We start from the raw sequence: 17848 nt of genomic DNA on the forward strand, positions 1-17848 counted from the left end.
ACTTCCTATTTTTCTTTTCTTTTTTCAATTTCTTAATTTCATAATTTCATTCTCATTTATGACTTTGCTAACACATTGCAGTCACTGCATGCTAAGGAAGAGTCTGATACATGTTTCGAACTCCTAGCACTGTGTATACAGTTTAAATAACTTTGCTCACAAACATAGAGAAAACAGGAAAAATGTCCACACAAAGAGACTAAAAGTATGTTTTGAAATTTTAGTAAACTTTAAGCCATCAAATGTAAACAATTTTCATGACTGGGACACATGTCAAAAGTTGACACAATTTTGAACATTTATGAACCACTAAAGCAACTTTGGCTTGGTTAGTATACTTTAACCTTTAACCTACCTTTTTTTCTCTCACTAAACTGGGACTCAAATATCCAAATAAGGGCAGCGTTCAGGCTTTATCTTTTCACAGGGTTGACATTAATCAGTGCATGTTAATCAGTGCATACTAGAGATGACAATAGGTTTTTGGTGACATTGTTGCTGGATAATGCACCTATCTATTCCTAAATAACAATTCCATATCAAGGCAGAATATTTCAAATATTCAAGATATCCTTCATTCTTATTAATACTATGATATAGAGATTTGTGGAATACAGTAGGTATGTGCACGAAAATGATTTTTTTTTTTTGTAAAAGAAGCCATGTCAATATTATTCCTTGCTAAGTTTAATTCTTAAATACATCAGGACTGTGTCAACACTAGAACTCACTTTTAATTCAAACTTTTCAATTTAATATATGAATAAATCTCAGCCTGCTTCCTGTCAGGAAAAAAAACCCAACTGAAAATCATGTTTAATTTTAATCACTTTGTTGATGACAGGTTGATGACTCTATAAACAATAGAGTACATACCAAAAGGAATATTCTGTGTTCATTACATTATGATTTTGTTCACTACTTTTGTAAGACTAAGTCTTCTTCCTTGACAAGTATACCATAATTCATTTAATAATTTTACCACAACAGAGCATTATAATTTACCTCAACGTCTAGAACCAGAATGTCTGCCTCTGTTCCGAGTATCGTGGAAACGTTTGGTTCCGTACGTCCAAAGTCGCCATGCACAAACTCCTTGATGTATCTGAAGGGATTATTAAGTTAAAAATATTCAAGATATATCAAAATTCAAACAAAAAGAGCTTTTTAAACCAATAGTAAAGAAAGTACAAGAAATGCCAGCTAGTCATTCGTTGACCTAAATGTTTCTAACATGAACAAACTTTTCGACCCTTTATTCACATAAACAACAGAATTTGTTTCAAAATAGAGCAGCAAAAGTTGTTTCTAAAACTTTTACAAATGGCAGAAGCTGCCAGTACATCCATAAATATCTATGTTGCCAAAGCGAAATGCTGAGAATGTTGTTTTAATACTAAGCGTAGTGTTTTCCGATGCTGGAATTGAACAAAAACCTATTCAAAGCTTCGGATGATTTCAGCTATACAATTAACGTGACTCTTTTTATCTTCAAAAACTAGTGGGAGAAACAGGAACAATACCTCCCCTAGTTTGCACACACCTACCCCCCACCCCCCACCCCACCCCCATGGAAACAACATTCATGGGATGCTGATTAGGAAAAAAACGTTAAAACACCTAAGATGTAAACATTGGATAAGGATACGTTCCTGCTTGGGTGCAAAGATGAAGTTTAAAATGATGATCATCTACAGGAGTGGTTGATAAACTGTGCACGATTTTTTCTCTTGTGGCAAGAGGGCGCCGATGAAGAACTCGAATCGGTGTCTTCTGTTGCAATGTCAGATTCTGCAGAATATGTGAGAAGAAGAAAAAAGTTTGTGATCAAGCTGCTCATTTATATAAATCAGATACGGTCATAGTAACATCAATCTCCTGGATGTTATTCTGGATACAAAAGAATTTTGTTACACAACAGATCCATAGAGATCTATACAGAATGTGACTCACAATCTTTTATCAAATATGAAATATTCCGGATAATAATCTAACTGAGCTGGATGTGATCAATTTAGCACTTTCTTTAAAAGTTATGGACACCCACATAATAAGCTTGTCAAGAACGATGGTTTCCAAGTTTCACCTTTTACATTTTTTGTCTCCTTTAAACTAATTGTAATAAATAAATTTATTTGGCTTGATGCATTAACTTTGATGGTTTAAGACTTGTCACAGCAAAAGGGCATATCGTGTCAACAACGAACAATGTTTAGTACACCACTCACATTCTATACCAGATGGATCAACAACTAGTGGCCTAAAACCTACAGCCTTTCAACACACACTGGAAAATGTAACAAACCGTCCAAAACAAACAACTTGATAAAGAAGTTACATGCAAATATCACAAGGCTCGGTCAGGTGGCAGCGCGACGCAAAATGCAGCTATAAATTAACGAAGACGCTATTGTTACAGAGATTCTTACCTCAATTTTATCAAAAGTCTCTAGCATTTCAGGGGTCACTTCTTTGGCCACCCAAACTAATGCAGTATAGTCTTTAGTCTTCTCTTGTTCTCCTTCCTTCAATTTACTCGTCTCTTCTCTGTGAAGAACAAAAATATGGAAATTGAAAAAAAAGGAACATCTTATTACCTCTGATTGAAACATTTTGGCTTGAATGGCATGGCACATAATGAATAACTGATGCAAATTATCATAAAGGATATACCAGATTCTGATGTGTTTTTTTTTTCTGTATCATATTTATGTTTTAGGAGTGATTTAGTCTTGTTAATTGTATGTAATATGTAATATTGTTATTTTTACACAAAAATTGTATGTGACTTTGCTTCTGAATTTTTTGTTTCAAATGGACACTCATGTAAAGAGCAACTAGTGAAAGGTCACTATTTAGCGCATTATGAACCTTGCAGCTTACATTTTTAAAGTTCCAATCCTTATAGGAAGATATATTTTTACTTATATATTCATGATCCTCAGTATACTAACTTGTATTTTTAAAGTTTAACATGAGGTTATCGTTTCTCAGGAAAGTCTGTGAAGACTGTGTTATATCGTAATGACAGGTCTATTTTTCATCCAACGGCAAAGATTTATGGTACAAACAAATCACAGCCCGATATCCGCAGCAAATTTGAGGAGGAACTTACCTGGTAACGATCTGCAGATCCCTGACTGCAATGTTAGTCGTCTGGTTATTAATTGTCTGTGAGGGATAAATCAAAAAGGCTCGGTGACGAAGCTACAATCTTTCAGCAAGACAAATTACTTAACAAACAAGAAACCCAGCTTTATAGTGCTAAGTCATGGTTGACTGTTTCTTTTTATTCCTCAGATGGTTCTCTCCCATTTCCTAAACAAATACATTTCTTTCAATCAAATTCAGTAAAAATTACAACAAATCCTTGAATACATAAATCTTGGTGCTTTATTAGTGAAATAAAAATATATTGTGAATATTAACATACTTCCTGTTATTTTGCGTTTCTCGAAAGAAGCATTTTTCAAAAAGACGAAAATCTCTCAAAGCCCCCAAAATATCCAAATCATATATGCAAGCCGACTACTGTTGCTGATAGAAGCACAATCCTCTCAGAGTAATACTGTCATACTTGATGTATGCAAATCCCTGTTAGATTCTAAGAAATGCACAAAACAGCCTAAGGGTAACTACTAACTATGTTTCCAGACAAAGAGTGAAAAAAGAAAAAGAGCCTTAAAATATAAACGAGCTTACATTTTGTAATATTCTCATGTCTTCTGTTGTTACTGTAGTTTTGTGCGGGCAGCTCATCTCGGCGGCAAATGGTCTGCCTATAAGAAATAATACAGTCGAATCGAATATATGGGCCATTATTCCATTGATATTCAGAAAATTATGTACGTAAGCCAGGTAACTAGTTTATCTTCAGGTTTGTATATCTCCACATTAATTTTTAATTTTTTAATTTATTTTTAATTTAATTTTATTAATTAAAAAACAAATCCTGATACAGTTAATTTAAGCGTATACTGCTACTTTGGAATACTCCGTCTGGCATAAAGTAATAATATGTATATTAGCCTCAGAATTGATCAAGCCCTCTGAATGACACACAGAAGGGTACTACCTCCCCCTCTAGTCCCCCCGGCCTCCTCCTTTAGAACTGGCTGAAATATTGAACAGGGTTAAACTTACTGAAGTTATCTTTACTTCAAGATATTAAAAACAGGTTCAAGATATAACAACTAGTAGGCTTTAATGTTCTTTGATGAAAACAAAATACCATAAGATTGGCGTACAATGTCGTATCTTTCAAAGAGGCAAGATTATTTTAGTAAAAACATAACAGTTTTTCTTAGCTTGAAGAAGAAACACTGTGAGAAACACTACCTTTAACAAAGTTACCTTTACCACAGTGTTGGCAACTCAAATAACTTGTCACAGTTGCAATGCAAAACATGACTCTCATAAACATCTGTTTCTTTGGATGATGCAAAGGGAATAATTGTGTTAAATAGATTCTTTATCATTGTAAATGTCTGTAAAATCTGTTTTCTTCTATAATAATTCTTCCCTGCCCCCCCCCCCCTGTCACTCCTCTTCTCATAGCTCTCTTCCACCCTTTGATCTCCTGACCTTGCTGTCCTTGTCCTTCTCTAGTTTATTCCCTACCCTCTTCCCTTAATCCTCTCTTTGTCCCTCTACTGTTTATCTCCTACCTCTCCTCTTCCCTGTTGGTTTCTTTCTTTCTTCTCTCCATCCCTTGTCTACTAATCCCCTTACATCTATCTCTCTGTGTTCACCATGCTTTTTTGTCCCTTCTGTTACTGTTACTTGTCATTTAACCTCTGAAGAAGATCCTGCTAGGATCGAAACGTCAGGTCAACTTACTTTTACACATTCTTCTATAATAATATACGATAAAATAAAAATGTCTTTCTAATTTGTTTCCGTTTCATTTTGCCTTTTAGATCCTCTTAGGATTGAAACATCAGGCCCTCTAAGGTTTACATTTACCTACACAGGCTTTTAGTAGTGGAATAGCAGTTTGCTAATAGTAATGTTTGGCCCCCTCATAGTAAATGTCTACAGTCTGGAGCTCAAAATGAAGGCAATGAATGAACTATGCACCTGATTTGAAAGCAAATACTTGCAGAAATTGTGTAGTTCCATCTTTCCCCATACCATCAATACAATGTTAAAGACATGTGGTTTTGAGTATTAATGATATTCATAATAATGATAATAATGATAATAATAATGATAATAATGATAATAATAATAATAATAAAAATAATAATAATATTGATGATGATGATGATGATAATAATAATGATAATGATAATAATAATACTAATAATAATATAGTGATTTATGACATGTGCATATCCACCTGGGAAGGGTGCTCAAAAGAATTATTGGTTAACATTGATGAATGCTTGACGCATAAGATGAGTTTTCAGACGTTTTTGTAACAAAGTTAGGGAAGCACAACATCTGAGTTCTAGTGGTTGTCCATTCCGGAGGTGAGGAGCAGCTACTTTGAACGATCTGTCACCCCACGTATGCTTAGGCCTAGTAAACTACCAAGTGGTTTCAACTAGAATTGCAGTCTAACTTCATACATGTATTTCTCTAATGGTTTTAAGAATGTCCTATTGTCACTTTACCTTTTCCAAGGGTCTTAACATCCACGTCTTCCCTCCCTGATGCTACAAAGTTGTATCCTAAAAAAAAAACACAAAGATCATAACAAATAATTTAGAGGTAGGATTGAATGATAAATGAGAAAACCATATAAACACAAGAGTTGCCAGGAAATATTTGACTCCAATGATCATGCTCAGTATTCATAATTTGTAGCGAAACATTTCCTTTCTACTTCACAATGGATAAATAGGTGATAACCAGCTTTCAATATTTTAACAACAAATAACTGCTCTGCCCGAGATCATTAAATGTGAGCAGAGCTACAGCCATGTACATTAAAATGTTGTTAAACTTAGTGTTAAAGGTTTTAAGAAGAATTACAAGCTTTTGAAGAAAGATTTTATAGATCTGCCTTTGGGTTTAATGACACAAATGCTACCTTCCAATTGCCAACATCTGCTTCAGATGCTTATATTTCAAGTTTTGTCCATGTCCTACTGTTTCTTACATTATTGACAGGAAAAAAACTTAAAGAGAAAAAAGCGTAACATCTTGATTCTTTTTGTGCGTATTTGAAAGAAAAAACTTCATTCCAACCGAGAAATGTAACTTTGAAAAAAAGCAGCCGATGAGACAAACTTATAACTAACTCCCTTTAATAACTTTCTAATTTTTCTCTCCAAAATTTTTCTACATCCTTTTATGATACATTTGTGCTTTGTGAGAAGAACAAATTGCCTTTGCATTAATAATCATTCTCTCAGACAAAAAAGGCAAACAGAAGACATCTCCAATAAGCTAATGACATTAAAAAAAAAAATCTGAGAAATGCAACAAAGGGAAAATTGCAGGCTGAACTGAACCACAGATATTTAACTTCTAAAATGAAGATATTAGAGAAATTTAGAAGAAAAAAACATTCTTGTCTAGACATAATTTACATTCAGCAGTGGAAATACATAATTTATTGCCTGAGGCGGCAATGTTCTCTAATGAGGGCCTAGTCGGTATTGTATTGAAAGTCAAGAAAAATTTGATGAATTTAAACAAAATCAGTGACTGAAAGCTTGGTGAATATTTAGGGCACATTTACGGAAAAGAGATCTGATTCCTATCAGCAAGTCATTTTCTATAAAGGTCACACGGCTAATGCACCAACCTAATGCATCCAGAGTTGAAAACAAAAACACATTTACTTGTGTTTTATAATTAAGGAAGCAAAGTGATTCCTTTATTTTCCATAAGTATCGACGTCACTGTTCGTCACGGTCGGCACACAAGTACTTGTCGGATACCGCTAATGTATCAGATAAATTTAAAGTAATGAAAGAAAAATTTTTTTTTTTAAATGTATCAACAGTAAACCTGACAAGCTGTTTCTTGCAGGTGATAGAAATGGCAAGGTAAATAACTAACAGTTTGTTAATACGTAAATACTGCGATGCTTTGTTTTGTCGGCACACTCCTTGGCCCCCCTAACATAAATAAGGCTAGATATTAGGTATAACCCTGGTCAAGTTTCTCTCTTAATGGAATGTGCATTATTCATGCATCTTCTCATTCATGGGTACGGGTGTATTTACTTTCCATACGACAAGAACTACGAGAAAATACACAAAACATTTCTCGTTTGATTGTATAGTACAATTTCCTCATCTACTCCTGCAGCTTGTGTAGGTACCATTAGACACATGCAATGGCATATCACTTATAAAAAAATACACACACATATATATATATATATTACATCTTACATTTATAAATTGTACATATGCAAATGATTCCAGGGAATAAAAATCATGGCTCTTAATTTTTTTTTTCTCTCATTGAATAATTCATTTCTTGTGTAGAAAACTGCATGACACCTTTACTTTACCAGTGGCTCTAATGAAGTCCTTCATTGGCTCACAAATCAGTTCCTGAACTGATGAGGTGGTCATTCTGGTTCCTTCTAAGATCCAGGGGGTCTGGCTCAGAGATCTGGAATACTTATTATATCGCCCTGACAGAGACAAAGACAAAAATTGTTTTATCGTTCAAGTTCATATCGAGTACTTTTATATAATTCTCTTTAAACTATTCAACTTGGAAACTAAATCCTAATTCCAGGTAGGCTATGAAAACCTGAAATCTAAAATTCCAAGTGGTTTGTAAAACGAGGAATACAAAATGCTGACACGAAGTGGATTTCGATCCTAGAATGTAACACGTTGATTCTAGGTAGGTTTAGAACCTGAAATCTAAATTAATAAAAAACAGGTAGAGTGTGAAACCTGGACTCATATAATACCTTTACTAGGTGGGATTTGAACCTGGAAGCTAAAGTCCCAATTCTTATGAGTTTCAAATCTGGAATCTAAGATCCTAAATCCAGTTTGGTTGTGAACGTGGAATCTTCAATCCAAATTCCAAGCACGTTTTGAATCTGAAACGCTAATTCCACATTGGTTAAAAACCTGGCATAAACACAGATAGATTTTAAACCTTGAATCTAAAAGCATAAACACAGGTACATTTTCAACCTGGAATCTAAAATTGCTGGTAGCCAGTGAATCTCGAACCGAGAATCTAAAATGCTGGTTGCCAGTGTGAATTGTTCTTGGAATCTAAACCCTTGATTCCAGGTGGTATTGAGCCTGAAATTTACATATGATCTTCATTTTCCCAATGCCTACATGAAGACAAATGGTTTGAAGTTCACAATCAACTTACCGGCGATAAAGATAGGTTCATGCAATCCTTCCATCTTACAAATACTGTAGGATGCAGGTGAACTTGGTGGGAAATTGAAGAGCCTGGTGAAAGAAATTTGCATGATTGGGTTTTTTTAAAGACAAAATCAAGCAAAAGATCTTGAAAAGAAATATTTGAATTTTCTTTACTAATGGAGGGTCCATTATTTTAGTTTGAAATTCCATTGGAAATGACGATGTTGAAAATAAAAAAATTGAAGTTCTTTCAAGTGTGACCGAATAACTTGCTGTTTAGCCTTGGTCATTGGAGATACAAATTGCAAATAGCACAGAATAGCACAGTGTCCAACTGAGATGGGAAATTCACAGATTGTGAGAGGTTAATAGATCAGATATCATATGAAGGGCATGATACACTAGTTTAACTTTATCCATGCTATTTTAACTTAATAAATATTATAAGTGTGATAGTTATGGGATTCCCGTTCAGTGATGGCGCTCTTTATGTTTAACTCTGCAGACTTGAAATTGATCAATTCTTTGATGTAACCAAAGTCCTACTTATAAAGTAAATGACTACTTACGCTTTTAACTCTTCGCTTGACTTTTCTTTCAATTGACCTATGACCTGCTGTTTCGTCGGTGGAGCTGCTTTGGTAGGCTTGGGCTACGGAAAAATTACAAGATCGTAATTTAGTATCAAGGGCTAAGTGGGAATAAAATGGTTCATTGCGGCCTGGTCCAAAATGACCTCGTTCTCATGACGCCTATTTCAACGAGCTAATAAGAAGTAGTCAATTCTCTCTGCTGCTTTATATAAAAAATATGTAATTGTTTATATTTTGGCATCTACAGAAATTAAACTCCACCCTTTCCCCCCCTCACCTCCCATCAAATATCTTTGATTGTAAAGTCCCTGCTGATGTTGGATTCTTAATCCATGGCCCCTGTAGGAGATGCAATTAACATGAAAGTAGGGTATTATTTGGTTTCCAAATGTAATAGTCACAATCAACTAATTTCACTTTTGTTTTTTCATTTTTTTATTTTTACCTGCAAACTTTATGGATGAGGCAATAGTGACAAGTTTGTATTTACTATCCATAAAGCAAATCTAAAATGCCTTTGGGTTACCCTTACCTAACAAACAGTTGTTTGCTTTTCGATAGGTAATAATTTTAACTTGTTGTGCATGCAGACTATAACAAAATATCTCTTCTCTAACAGAGAGGTCCAAGATATAGTACGCTTGGCCAGTTAATGATAATAATAACTTACAACCAGATTCTTAAATGCAAAGTAGGTTCAATATTGATATGTAGGTGTTGTAGCTCCCCTTTGCTAAGTTTTGAATTTTGCTTTGAAACCTTACAGTATTTCTTGAAGATTCTTAAAATTTTGTTGTAATATTAGTTTACTGTACATAACAGACTAGCAAGGTGTGTCGTTCCTTTATAAATTGACCTGACACGAAACAGTCCTTAAATGTCCCCAAACATAACATAAAGATTTGATGGATACAAACCTTGAAAAACCTTCTCTTCTTCTTTCTTGGTGAGGTCCCTGACAGTCTACAAGAAAACAATAAAGCAAATAATAGAACCATGACCAAACCAACCTGGCATAGGCTACAAGAGAAAACAAATTCACCCACCCCCCCCCCCCAAAAAAAAATGCATAATATGAAATAAGTTAAACTTTGTTATGAATGACCCCCCACCCCCTCCATCCCTCCCACCCAAAAACAGGAAGATGTAGTATTCTAATATATTATTTGCCTATATATATATATATATGATACTTATATTTTGAAATAATATATAAAATACTTTATACATTATACTTACATGACTATATTTTAATAAAAATTATTTATTGAAAATTTGAAATCAATACAAAAAGGGAAAAAAAACATGAACTAACAAGTCAAAAACTTCACTTTCAGTCCCAGCATTGTGGAATGTCATGTGCAGCTCAAATGGGCTCTGAAACAAATCAAACACAGTAGGAAACAATAAAAAATGAAAAGGAAACATCGTTTTATTTTATTTCCAGTTCTGTCAACTACCTTGTACAAAAGCTGAGACACTTTCCTTTTTTTTCCATTTATTTATTTCCAGTATAAATATAAATATTTATAAACAGGACATATTTATAAACTAGAAGACAGAATGCCATAATTCCATGTATTTTCTGACAATTTTGTGTTACAATATTTGTGAAGAGACTGTAAATAGAATTAATTGCAATGAGCTTTATTGAGACGCACTACTAACCAGAAACTTAATGTGGCCAATACTGCAGTAGACTAAGTTGTTGTCAAGCGATTAGAATTATATATCCATACAAAACACAAGAAAGTTCCTTTCCTGAAAAATTGTTTACTTAGCGATACAAAACAACAACAACTCACTCTAGTTACAGATAATAACAACCTTTGCTATACTCTTGCATGCAAATTCCATTCACCTTATTTGAAAGTGTTATCAGTGGTAAGATATGTTTGAAAAAGCTTGATTTTCTTCCAACCAAAAATTATACTTATTTCATACTCAGGTCCTAAGGTGTATACTACTTATACCGCAGCATATTATGCAATTCATGTTTTAGCCTGCCATGGAAGCACTCCATGAAAAAAAGTAGTGAGCTACTTTCATTTGCTTCCCAATTTCAGGGTTATCCTTGGTAATCATTAAAATCAGTATGTAAGTTTTTTTTTGGTCCGATAAGTTAACAATCGGAGAAATAAGCTGAAAAAGCAGACAATATAAAAAATACAAATAAGAAATATTTTCCTCAAATTACTGTGAATCTACTTTGGAATATGAAAATAGTTTAAATGTTTGGCAAGACCGTTTGACTTACCTTGAGTCGGAAGGGAACTTTCAATTCAGATGACATCATAGGACCACAAACCCACTTAAAAATATCTTTGACATCCACCACATCAAATTTTTCCAACTTCAGTCTGAAAGTAGAATAGAGGAAATAGTGTAGAGGTCTCTTCACTTAGAAGACGAACATAAAACTTGGCAAACATCAATTTATGTATGGAAATAACCAAAAAAATTGCAATATATTTTTGTACATTAAAATTTAAAGGACACTCATTCTAAAATATGTGACCCACAGCAGACAAAACAAAAGGAAAAGTGGGTAATTACTTCAGTTAAGTCCTTCTCAACTATTATTCTTTATCTTCACTCATTTTTAAACATCAAAATAATTTCTTTTGATTTGGTGATAAATGGTGCCTCAGCTTTAAGACAAGTCAATGGAAAACAGATCACATCAACTAAACCAATCAGAAGGATTTTCAAAACACCCCCCTTAACCTCATGCACCCCCCTCCAAAAACCAGTTTGTAAACTCCTTTTCTTTATTGACAAAATTATGTTTATATATAAAGTCTTACAATGTTTAGGTAAGACATGTTTTGTGTAAATCTTCTCTAACCATTGATATCGACCGTTCTATGCTTGTGATTGGAGCTCACATGCTAGAGACGTATGTTCTTTAACTAAAAATACAAAAGACCCCAAACAAGTACAAAGTTCAAAACTATTTCAACCAGAGCATAGGGCTCTTATGACAATTAGTATGATACACAGACGAGAAGTAACTTCAAGACAGTATCAAGATATAATACCCTTACCTTCCTGACTCTAACAGACATTAAATGGCAAATATATGTAAAAAACTAGCTCTGAAATAGCAAAGATCCCAACTTTTATGCATTTTGCCTTTTATTCTTTCTGGTAGAGATAAGGAAAAACAACTCAAACTGATCTAAAACTTACCTCTTATTCTCTCTCAGATAAAGTAGGAACAGGCGCTGAGAAAGAAATTAAAATAAAGAAAGTAGACAGTCTTAAAGATGGAAAATACCACAAACAATTTTTTTATTTTTAATATCTGCTAATAATTAAGGATAATCTTGTTGCATATGAACATTTATTTGTTTTTAAAAGTTTTACAAGTAACTGACCTTCTCAAGAGTTTCACAAAGTGTTTGTTGTGACATTCAATATAACATCGGTCAGGAAGGTAATTATGTTACGATGCTAAACAGCCACACTTGCATGTGCGATACAGCCTTACACGTCATGAGAGGTGGCTATTCAAATTTACACTTTTAGCACATTTTGGAATTGCTTACAATTACCAAGACCATTTTCAGATGGAAAAACTGTGGATATTTCCTAGATGGAGAATCGACCTTATTGGAGTCAGCCAGGGTCTGAACCTACACCCTGCCAGATGCTAGATTTCATTGCTTCTAATTCCATGGTCTTTATCTACTCAGGATATGAAGGTGCAATTTGTAAACTATTGCTTTCAGCGATACACTTACCACCTTTTTCTTCAATACAGTTAAAGACTACACTGACTATTTAGCCTAAAGTTTAAAACTTCAAAAATTTTAAACATTAAAACCCACACCGTTTATCACTTCAGTGTAAATACAAAAATATCATCAACAGAGAGTGTGTAGTGAACGCATCATGAAACTTGTGTGTACAAAGTCTATTGTAGCGTACCTGTCTAATCAGAAGTTCCAACGGTAAGGAGAGGGTGAACGCATAGTTGCCAAACTCGTAACCCTCAGATTTTAACTGTTTGGCCGACTAAAATATAAGAAGGAAAAAACACAACTTCTTAAAACATGACTACTTCTGGTACGTGTGGTCCAATAATTTGTCCAGTACTAAGTACTCACTGAGTTTTGTCCAGAAGGCAATTACACTTTCATCATAAATATTTAAACACATTCTTTCACCCCATAACTAAGCATGGATAGTTAAAGAACTGGGGATGTCTTTAAATTCAGAATTTTGACGACAGCGTTATTCAGCAAAGACAAGCTTTAGAAGTAGCTGTTTGTATTAAGTCATCAAGTCCTGGGAAATGGTCCAAAACCTTTTTGATACTACTCAAAATAAGAGAGCAATACAAAAACAAGAAAATGTCTAATTAACTTAAATTAAGTAAAATTAAATTTTCATTCAGTCCGACTGAAAATGTTGTACCTTAACAGTTTTCACATAATAGGCAAATAATTGCACACTTTTCCTTCTCTATTGGAGACCCAAAATTAACTCTATTTAAGTTAAGGAGAAATTATAGGAATTTTCTTACTCTGTTTGAAAATTAAGGAATTAAGCTAATGAAACGCAGTGGTTTTAGTGTTCAACAATAAGGATTCAACACTTTAAATTTCACAAAGCAAGACCTAAAAGGAGGCTTTGAAAAAACAGTGTAATTTTATCAATGCAGACATTTTTGCAATTTGTAGCTTTTTCACAATTATTTGAAGTTAACATTTTTTGAGCTTATGAGAACTCTTCTACTCTAACTCTCTTTTCTCCTGTTGAACTGAAAACTTGCCTACATGGAGTAAAGTACAAGCCATGCAATATTTTTTTAATTGCTTTGCTTTTGACACCAATATTGCTAATTAATACAACTTTTGTCAGTAGAGTTCCTCTGCAAAAAGTGCAATGTTTAATGATAAACTGTGAAATTCGGTCACTTTCTAAAAAAAAATATGAAGAAAAGTAGAATAAAAAGTCAGACCTCCTGAATAAACTGTTTTTCACATAAATCCTGCAAGATCCCCAAACACAGAGGACAGACCGGTAAATCTTTTGTTTGACATTTAGCTTGGTCTGCTTCTGCGTTTTCCTTCTCGTTCGGTTTTAAACCAGCACCTTCATTTTCCTCTTTGATATTCTGCACAAAAAAGGAAAATGAGTATTATTATTATTAGGGTTTGAATACAATACAAAGGAAAAGTTATAATAAATCTCATTGTTCAAGGATATATGCATCCAATGTAATGACAATAGATATCTACATGTAATTTGTAATATTCTGCTATGTTTATGGTAATTCTTCCACAGGCTGAAAATTAATTCAGGATCCAAGTTGCATTTATGTCGATGAAAGAATCGACACAACTGATCTACATAATTTCAAAATCCTCTAATTTGGCCCACTCCCCAATAAATATTTCATTACTTGAAACAGTGGGATCCACCTGATTTGTTCAAGACCAATCGAAGAGGGAAACACATTTTCAGAAGCATAGAAGGGGCCTCCTTAGTACTATGAATAGCTACCAAGGGTATCTACCCCATATAGCCCATGCCCCCGCTCCCCCTTTATGTATAGCATATTCCATAACTTATCCTGTGAATTGGTGCAAGGATAATTATATGCTTATTAATGGTAAGAAAACCAAGGAAATGATTGTTGATTTTCGTGCAGTGCAAAGTCATGCCCCATTGTTCATTGACAATAATGTGATTGAGGTTGTATCAGATTTTAAATATCTTGGATTAACCTTCAGCAGCTTGCTTACTTGGAATACCCATGTAAACAATATGGAATCAAAAGCTAAACAGAGATTATATTGTATTCATAGGCCTGCCGGGTTTGGCTTAGATTTTGATAAGCAGCTTTGGCTTTTTCAAACAATGATGTTGTCCTTCCTTGTGTACTGTGGCCCAGTTTGGTTATCATCCTGTTCTAAAGGACAATTAGACTACTTGAATAAATCCATCAAGTTGTATTCTACCATCACGGATGATTTCATTGATCGTATAATATGTCAGTGTGCTTCTTCTATAGTCGAGGATTCCGATCACCCTCTCTTTGATTTTTACATGAAACCACGTAGATTTTACACGATCCCACGTTTGCGGACAGAACGGTTTAGGCGATTATTTTTACCTAGAAGTATTAAGACTTTGAATTGTATGATACATAGATAACTTTTTTTTTAAACCTATTTTTGAGATGCTGTAGTCCATTTTATTATATTGTCATTTTATGATGAATATCAATAAATTTTACTTGACTTTACTTATACTTTAACTTTGCGTACTGTGTTGTATATATGAAGCTGCACTTATAGACACTGTAGCTGCCGTTTTCATAAGTCAAATTGTAACCACTTTTTGAAACCAATTTTTAATCCACAAAGCCCAGACAACAATGGTTCAAATTGCTACAGTGCAAGAAGAAAACATCAATTTTGTATTCTGAGGCATTTTAATGAATTATTTCACCTATTAACTAGAACTATACAATGAACTTCATCTCATGCACTCAAACTCAAACTAGGGGCAATTTTCTTTTCTTTGAACACTTTGACTTCAGAACCTTACAAGTATAAATCTATCTCTCACTGACGGAATTTGATGAACTCATTTAGGTGTAGGATAGATCTAACTAAATTACAGAGCAAAATCAGAGACATATTGATAAGGGAGAACATTTATGCTCTTTGCACCACGATGCTATCGTATACCATCCTACCAATTTATTGCTACACTGAGGGATTCAAATTACACTTCATCTTACCTCTTGTTTAGGGCTGAAGTAAGCTGCTTGACATCTGATATTTTGAAATCGAAGCTGACAACGGGGACAACAGTGACATTCTTGTAGAGCAGACAATAGTACTTTCCTCATTGAGTCATCTTCCAAGTTGATCTTTTCAATGGGCTAAACAGCAAAACCAGAAAACGAGCAAAATTGGTAATGAGACACATTTTCTGCATTGATGAATATATAAACACTGAAAGATCTGGACTAAATTTCCATCTCAGCAGTATTTAAAGTCACCAAAATTAACAAAAAGATTAATCTCACCGAATGATTTCAATAAACTGTGCCTGAAAGAGTTGCTGTTAAACTACAGTATGGTCTTAAGACATATTGCTTCATAGCTTGTAAACTAGTGTATAGTATTGTCTGCATGGCACTATAGTGGGCATATGGATGAGGTGCAAGATGGAGAAACCACCATTGGGATTAGCTCAGCAAATAATAAAAGTAATGGGCCTAGTTAGAATTCTGTGATTGGTTTTTCTCAATCACAGATGTTGTTCACTCAGCAGTCAAACAATGTCTTTACAATAAATATTGATACTTTCTTTATTAGTAAGAATGGTAATATTAAATGGGATTAAAGATGCACTTTTTAATTTATTTTTATTGTTTATATAGTATATATATATATGTATTTTTTTATATTTTTGTGTATTCTTGTTTTCTATTGTTGGACTTTCCATGGGGCTTGTGCCCTGCTTGGCCCTTTAACTTTTCATGTTATGTTAAAATATACAGTACTGATTCTGACTTCTGAGAGTACAATACTTTGTCTTGTAAACTTTCAAAAGCAAAATGCAGATGGACTTGATTGGCAGTTTTGCTACTCAGAACATTTGATAAAGAAGTGAATCAGAACAAACTAACAATAACAACAAATGGCAGAGGCATAGATAAACTTGGGTATAAGCAAGAATTGCAAACATTTTTATGGAAATACTTTGAATCAAAAGTGGCTAAGACTGGTACTTTTGGTAGACCACATATGGGAAGTCGTTCTTGAATGGCATCTATAAACATTCACCCTGACAACTAAGCATAGCATTTGGGAATGGGATAGTAATTGTCCAAAAAAAAATATGGAAACTCTATTATTGGTTCTTATTGATAAAACGTATAGTATCGTCACACGATTGCAACTAGGCCTAGTCTAGCTTATTCTATGTTACGTTTACATACAATTTAGCGCTATGCGTTCGCGCAACTAGGACAAATGAAAACAATATAGGGAAACGGTTAAGAAGCACTAAGTTACAGGTATGACAAATGTTTAATGTACTCTTACGGAATCCGCGTTGTCTGGGTTCGATGAGCCTTTTTCTGGATACGTCACCGTTTGATTATTAGTCTCCGCCATATCAATTATATTGAAATAAGATGAAAACCAATTGAAGATCAATATTCGAAGAGCTTTACACCATGAACTAAAAAATGTTGATATCTTTCACCCTCATGGAAAGGCGGCAGCATGCAAGTTCAACTTGTCCTAATGAACCTCTGCTATCGCATGGTCTACGGAGTCTGCTGTGTGCCTTTCCTCGAGCGACATCACTGTGGATACATATCGTATCCTTGATCTACATTCTACATGGTAGAGATAACCGTAATGAAAAACTTCCACTAACAGCATCACAGGTTTTAACCTTCCCTCACACACAATGCTGAAATTACTTCAAGTTTTATAAGTAATTCTGTCAATGCTGAAGCTAAAATGTTGATGGCATTTGCGTTAGTATATCAAATATTTACTGCGTTTACCAACTTTAAAAATTGAAAAGAAAAAGAGAGAGAAAGTAAAAAGTTTCAGCTAGATCCTAGTAGCACTATATATGCCATCACATATTTATCAAATAACTGTATACGGATATAATTTGTTAAATATAGGTTGCCTCCCAAACGGAGCAAGATTTTTCTGAGCTGCTTCAGGGAGTCGCCCATTACACATCACATATGTTAAACATGATGGTAGGATTGGTGTCTATTTTAATGACGGGCAGCATTCCATATTAAGTCAGTAAACGTCACCGTACTATCGATGACCTGTATAAGATTAAGATAAATAAAAAGATCATAAATATCCTAAACTATGGTTACTTCCATCCTTATAACAGTGTTGGTACTCGAGTAGGCCTATTCGTTGCAAGTGTTCGACTACTCGC

At 34.1% G+C, this 17848-nt stretch overlaps 2 protein-coding genes across 3 annotated transcripts in view; both read right to left on the reverse strand.

The window, feature by feature from the left end:
* Positions 1-12580, reverse strand: part of LOC139970558 (tRNA pseudouridine synthase Pus10-like) — a 22018-nt gene extending 9438 nt beyond the window's left edge. The window contains exons 1-14 of the mRNA XM_071976343.1: positions 12542-12580; positions 12092-12126; positions 11157-11259; positions 10215-10276; positions 9817-9862; positions 8876-8958; positions 8311-8393; positions 7475-7600; positions 5619-5675; positions 3703-3779; positions 3116-3171; positions 2430-2547; positions 1649-1791; positions 1006-1105 (exon numbers count right to left, since the gene is read on the reverse strand). Coding sequence (XP_071832444.1) covers positions 1006-1105; positions 1649-1791; positions 2430-2547; positions 3116-3171; positions 3703-3779; positions 5619-5675; positions 7475-7600; positions 8311-8393; positions 8876-8958; positions 9817-9862; positions 10215-10276; positions 11157-11259; positions 12092-12126; positions 12542-12580 — 1128 coding nt within the window. The remainder of the gene's footprint in view (positions 1-1005; positions 1106-1648; positions 1792-2429; positions 2548-3115; positions 3172-3702; positions 3780-5618; positions 5676-7474; positions 7601-8310; positions 8394-8875; positions 8959-9816; positions 9863-10214; positions 10277-11156; positions 11260-12091; positions 12127-12541) is intronic.
* A 150-nt stretch (positions 12581-12730) lies between these two features.
* Positions 12731-17237, reverse strand: LOC139971477 (tRNA pseudouridine synthase Pus10-like). Of its 2 annotated transcripts, none has more exons than XM_071977986.1 (4): positions 16969-17237; positions 15660-15803; positions 13869-14024; positions 12731-12919 (listed from the first exon to the last, which is right to left on the reverse strand). In XM_071977986.1, exons 1-4 carry the CDS (start codon positions 17044-17046, stop codon positions 12746-12748), a joined length of 552 nt encoding a protein of 183 aa, XP_071834087.1. In that variant the 5' UTR covers positions 17047-17237; the 3' UTR covers positions 12731-12745. The 2 variants fall into 2 exon arrangements, with proteins under 2 accessions (XP_071834087.1, XP_071834088.1); XM_071977987.1 differs by having other exon boundaries at positions 16975-17190.
* Positions 17238-17848: the final 611 nt, after the last annotated feature.

Source organism: Apostichopus japonicus, chromosome 8, assembly GCF_037975245.1.
Source record: "Apostichopus japonicus isolate 1M-3 chromosome 8, ASM3797524v1, whole genome shotgun sequence".
In the NCBI taxonomy this organism is placed as follows: Eukaryota; Metazoa; Echinodermata; class Holothuroidea; order Aspidochirotida; family Stichopodidae; genus Apostichopus; species Apostichopus japonicus.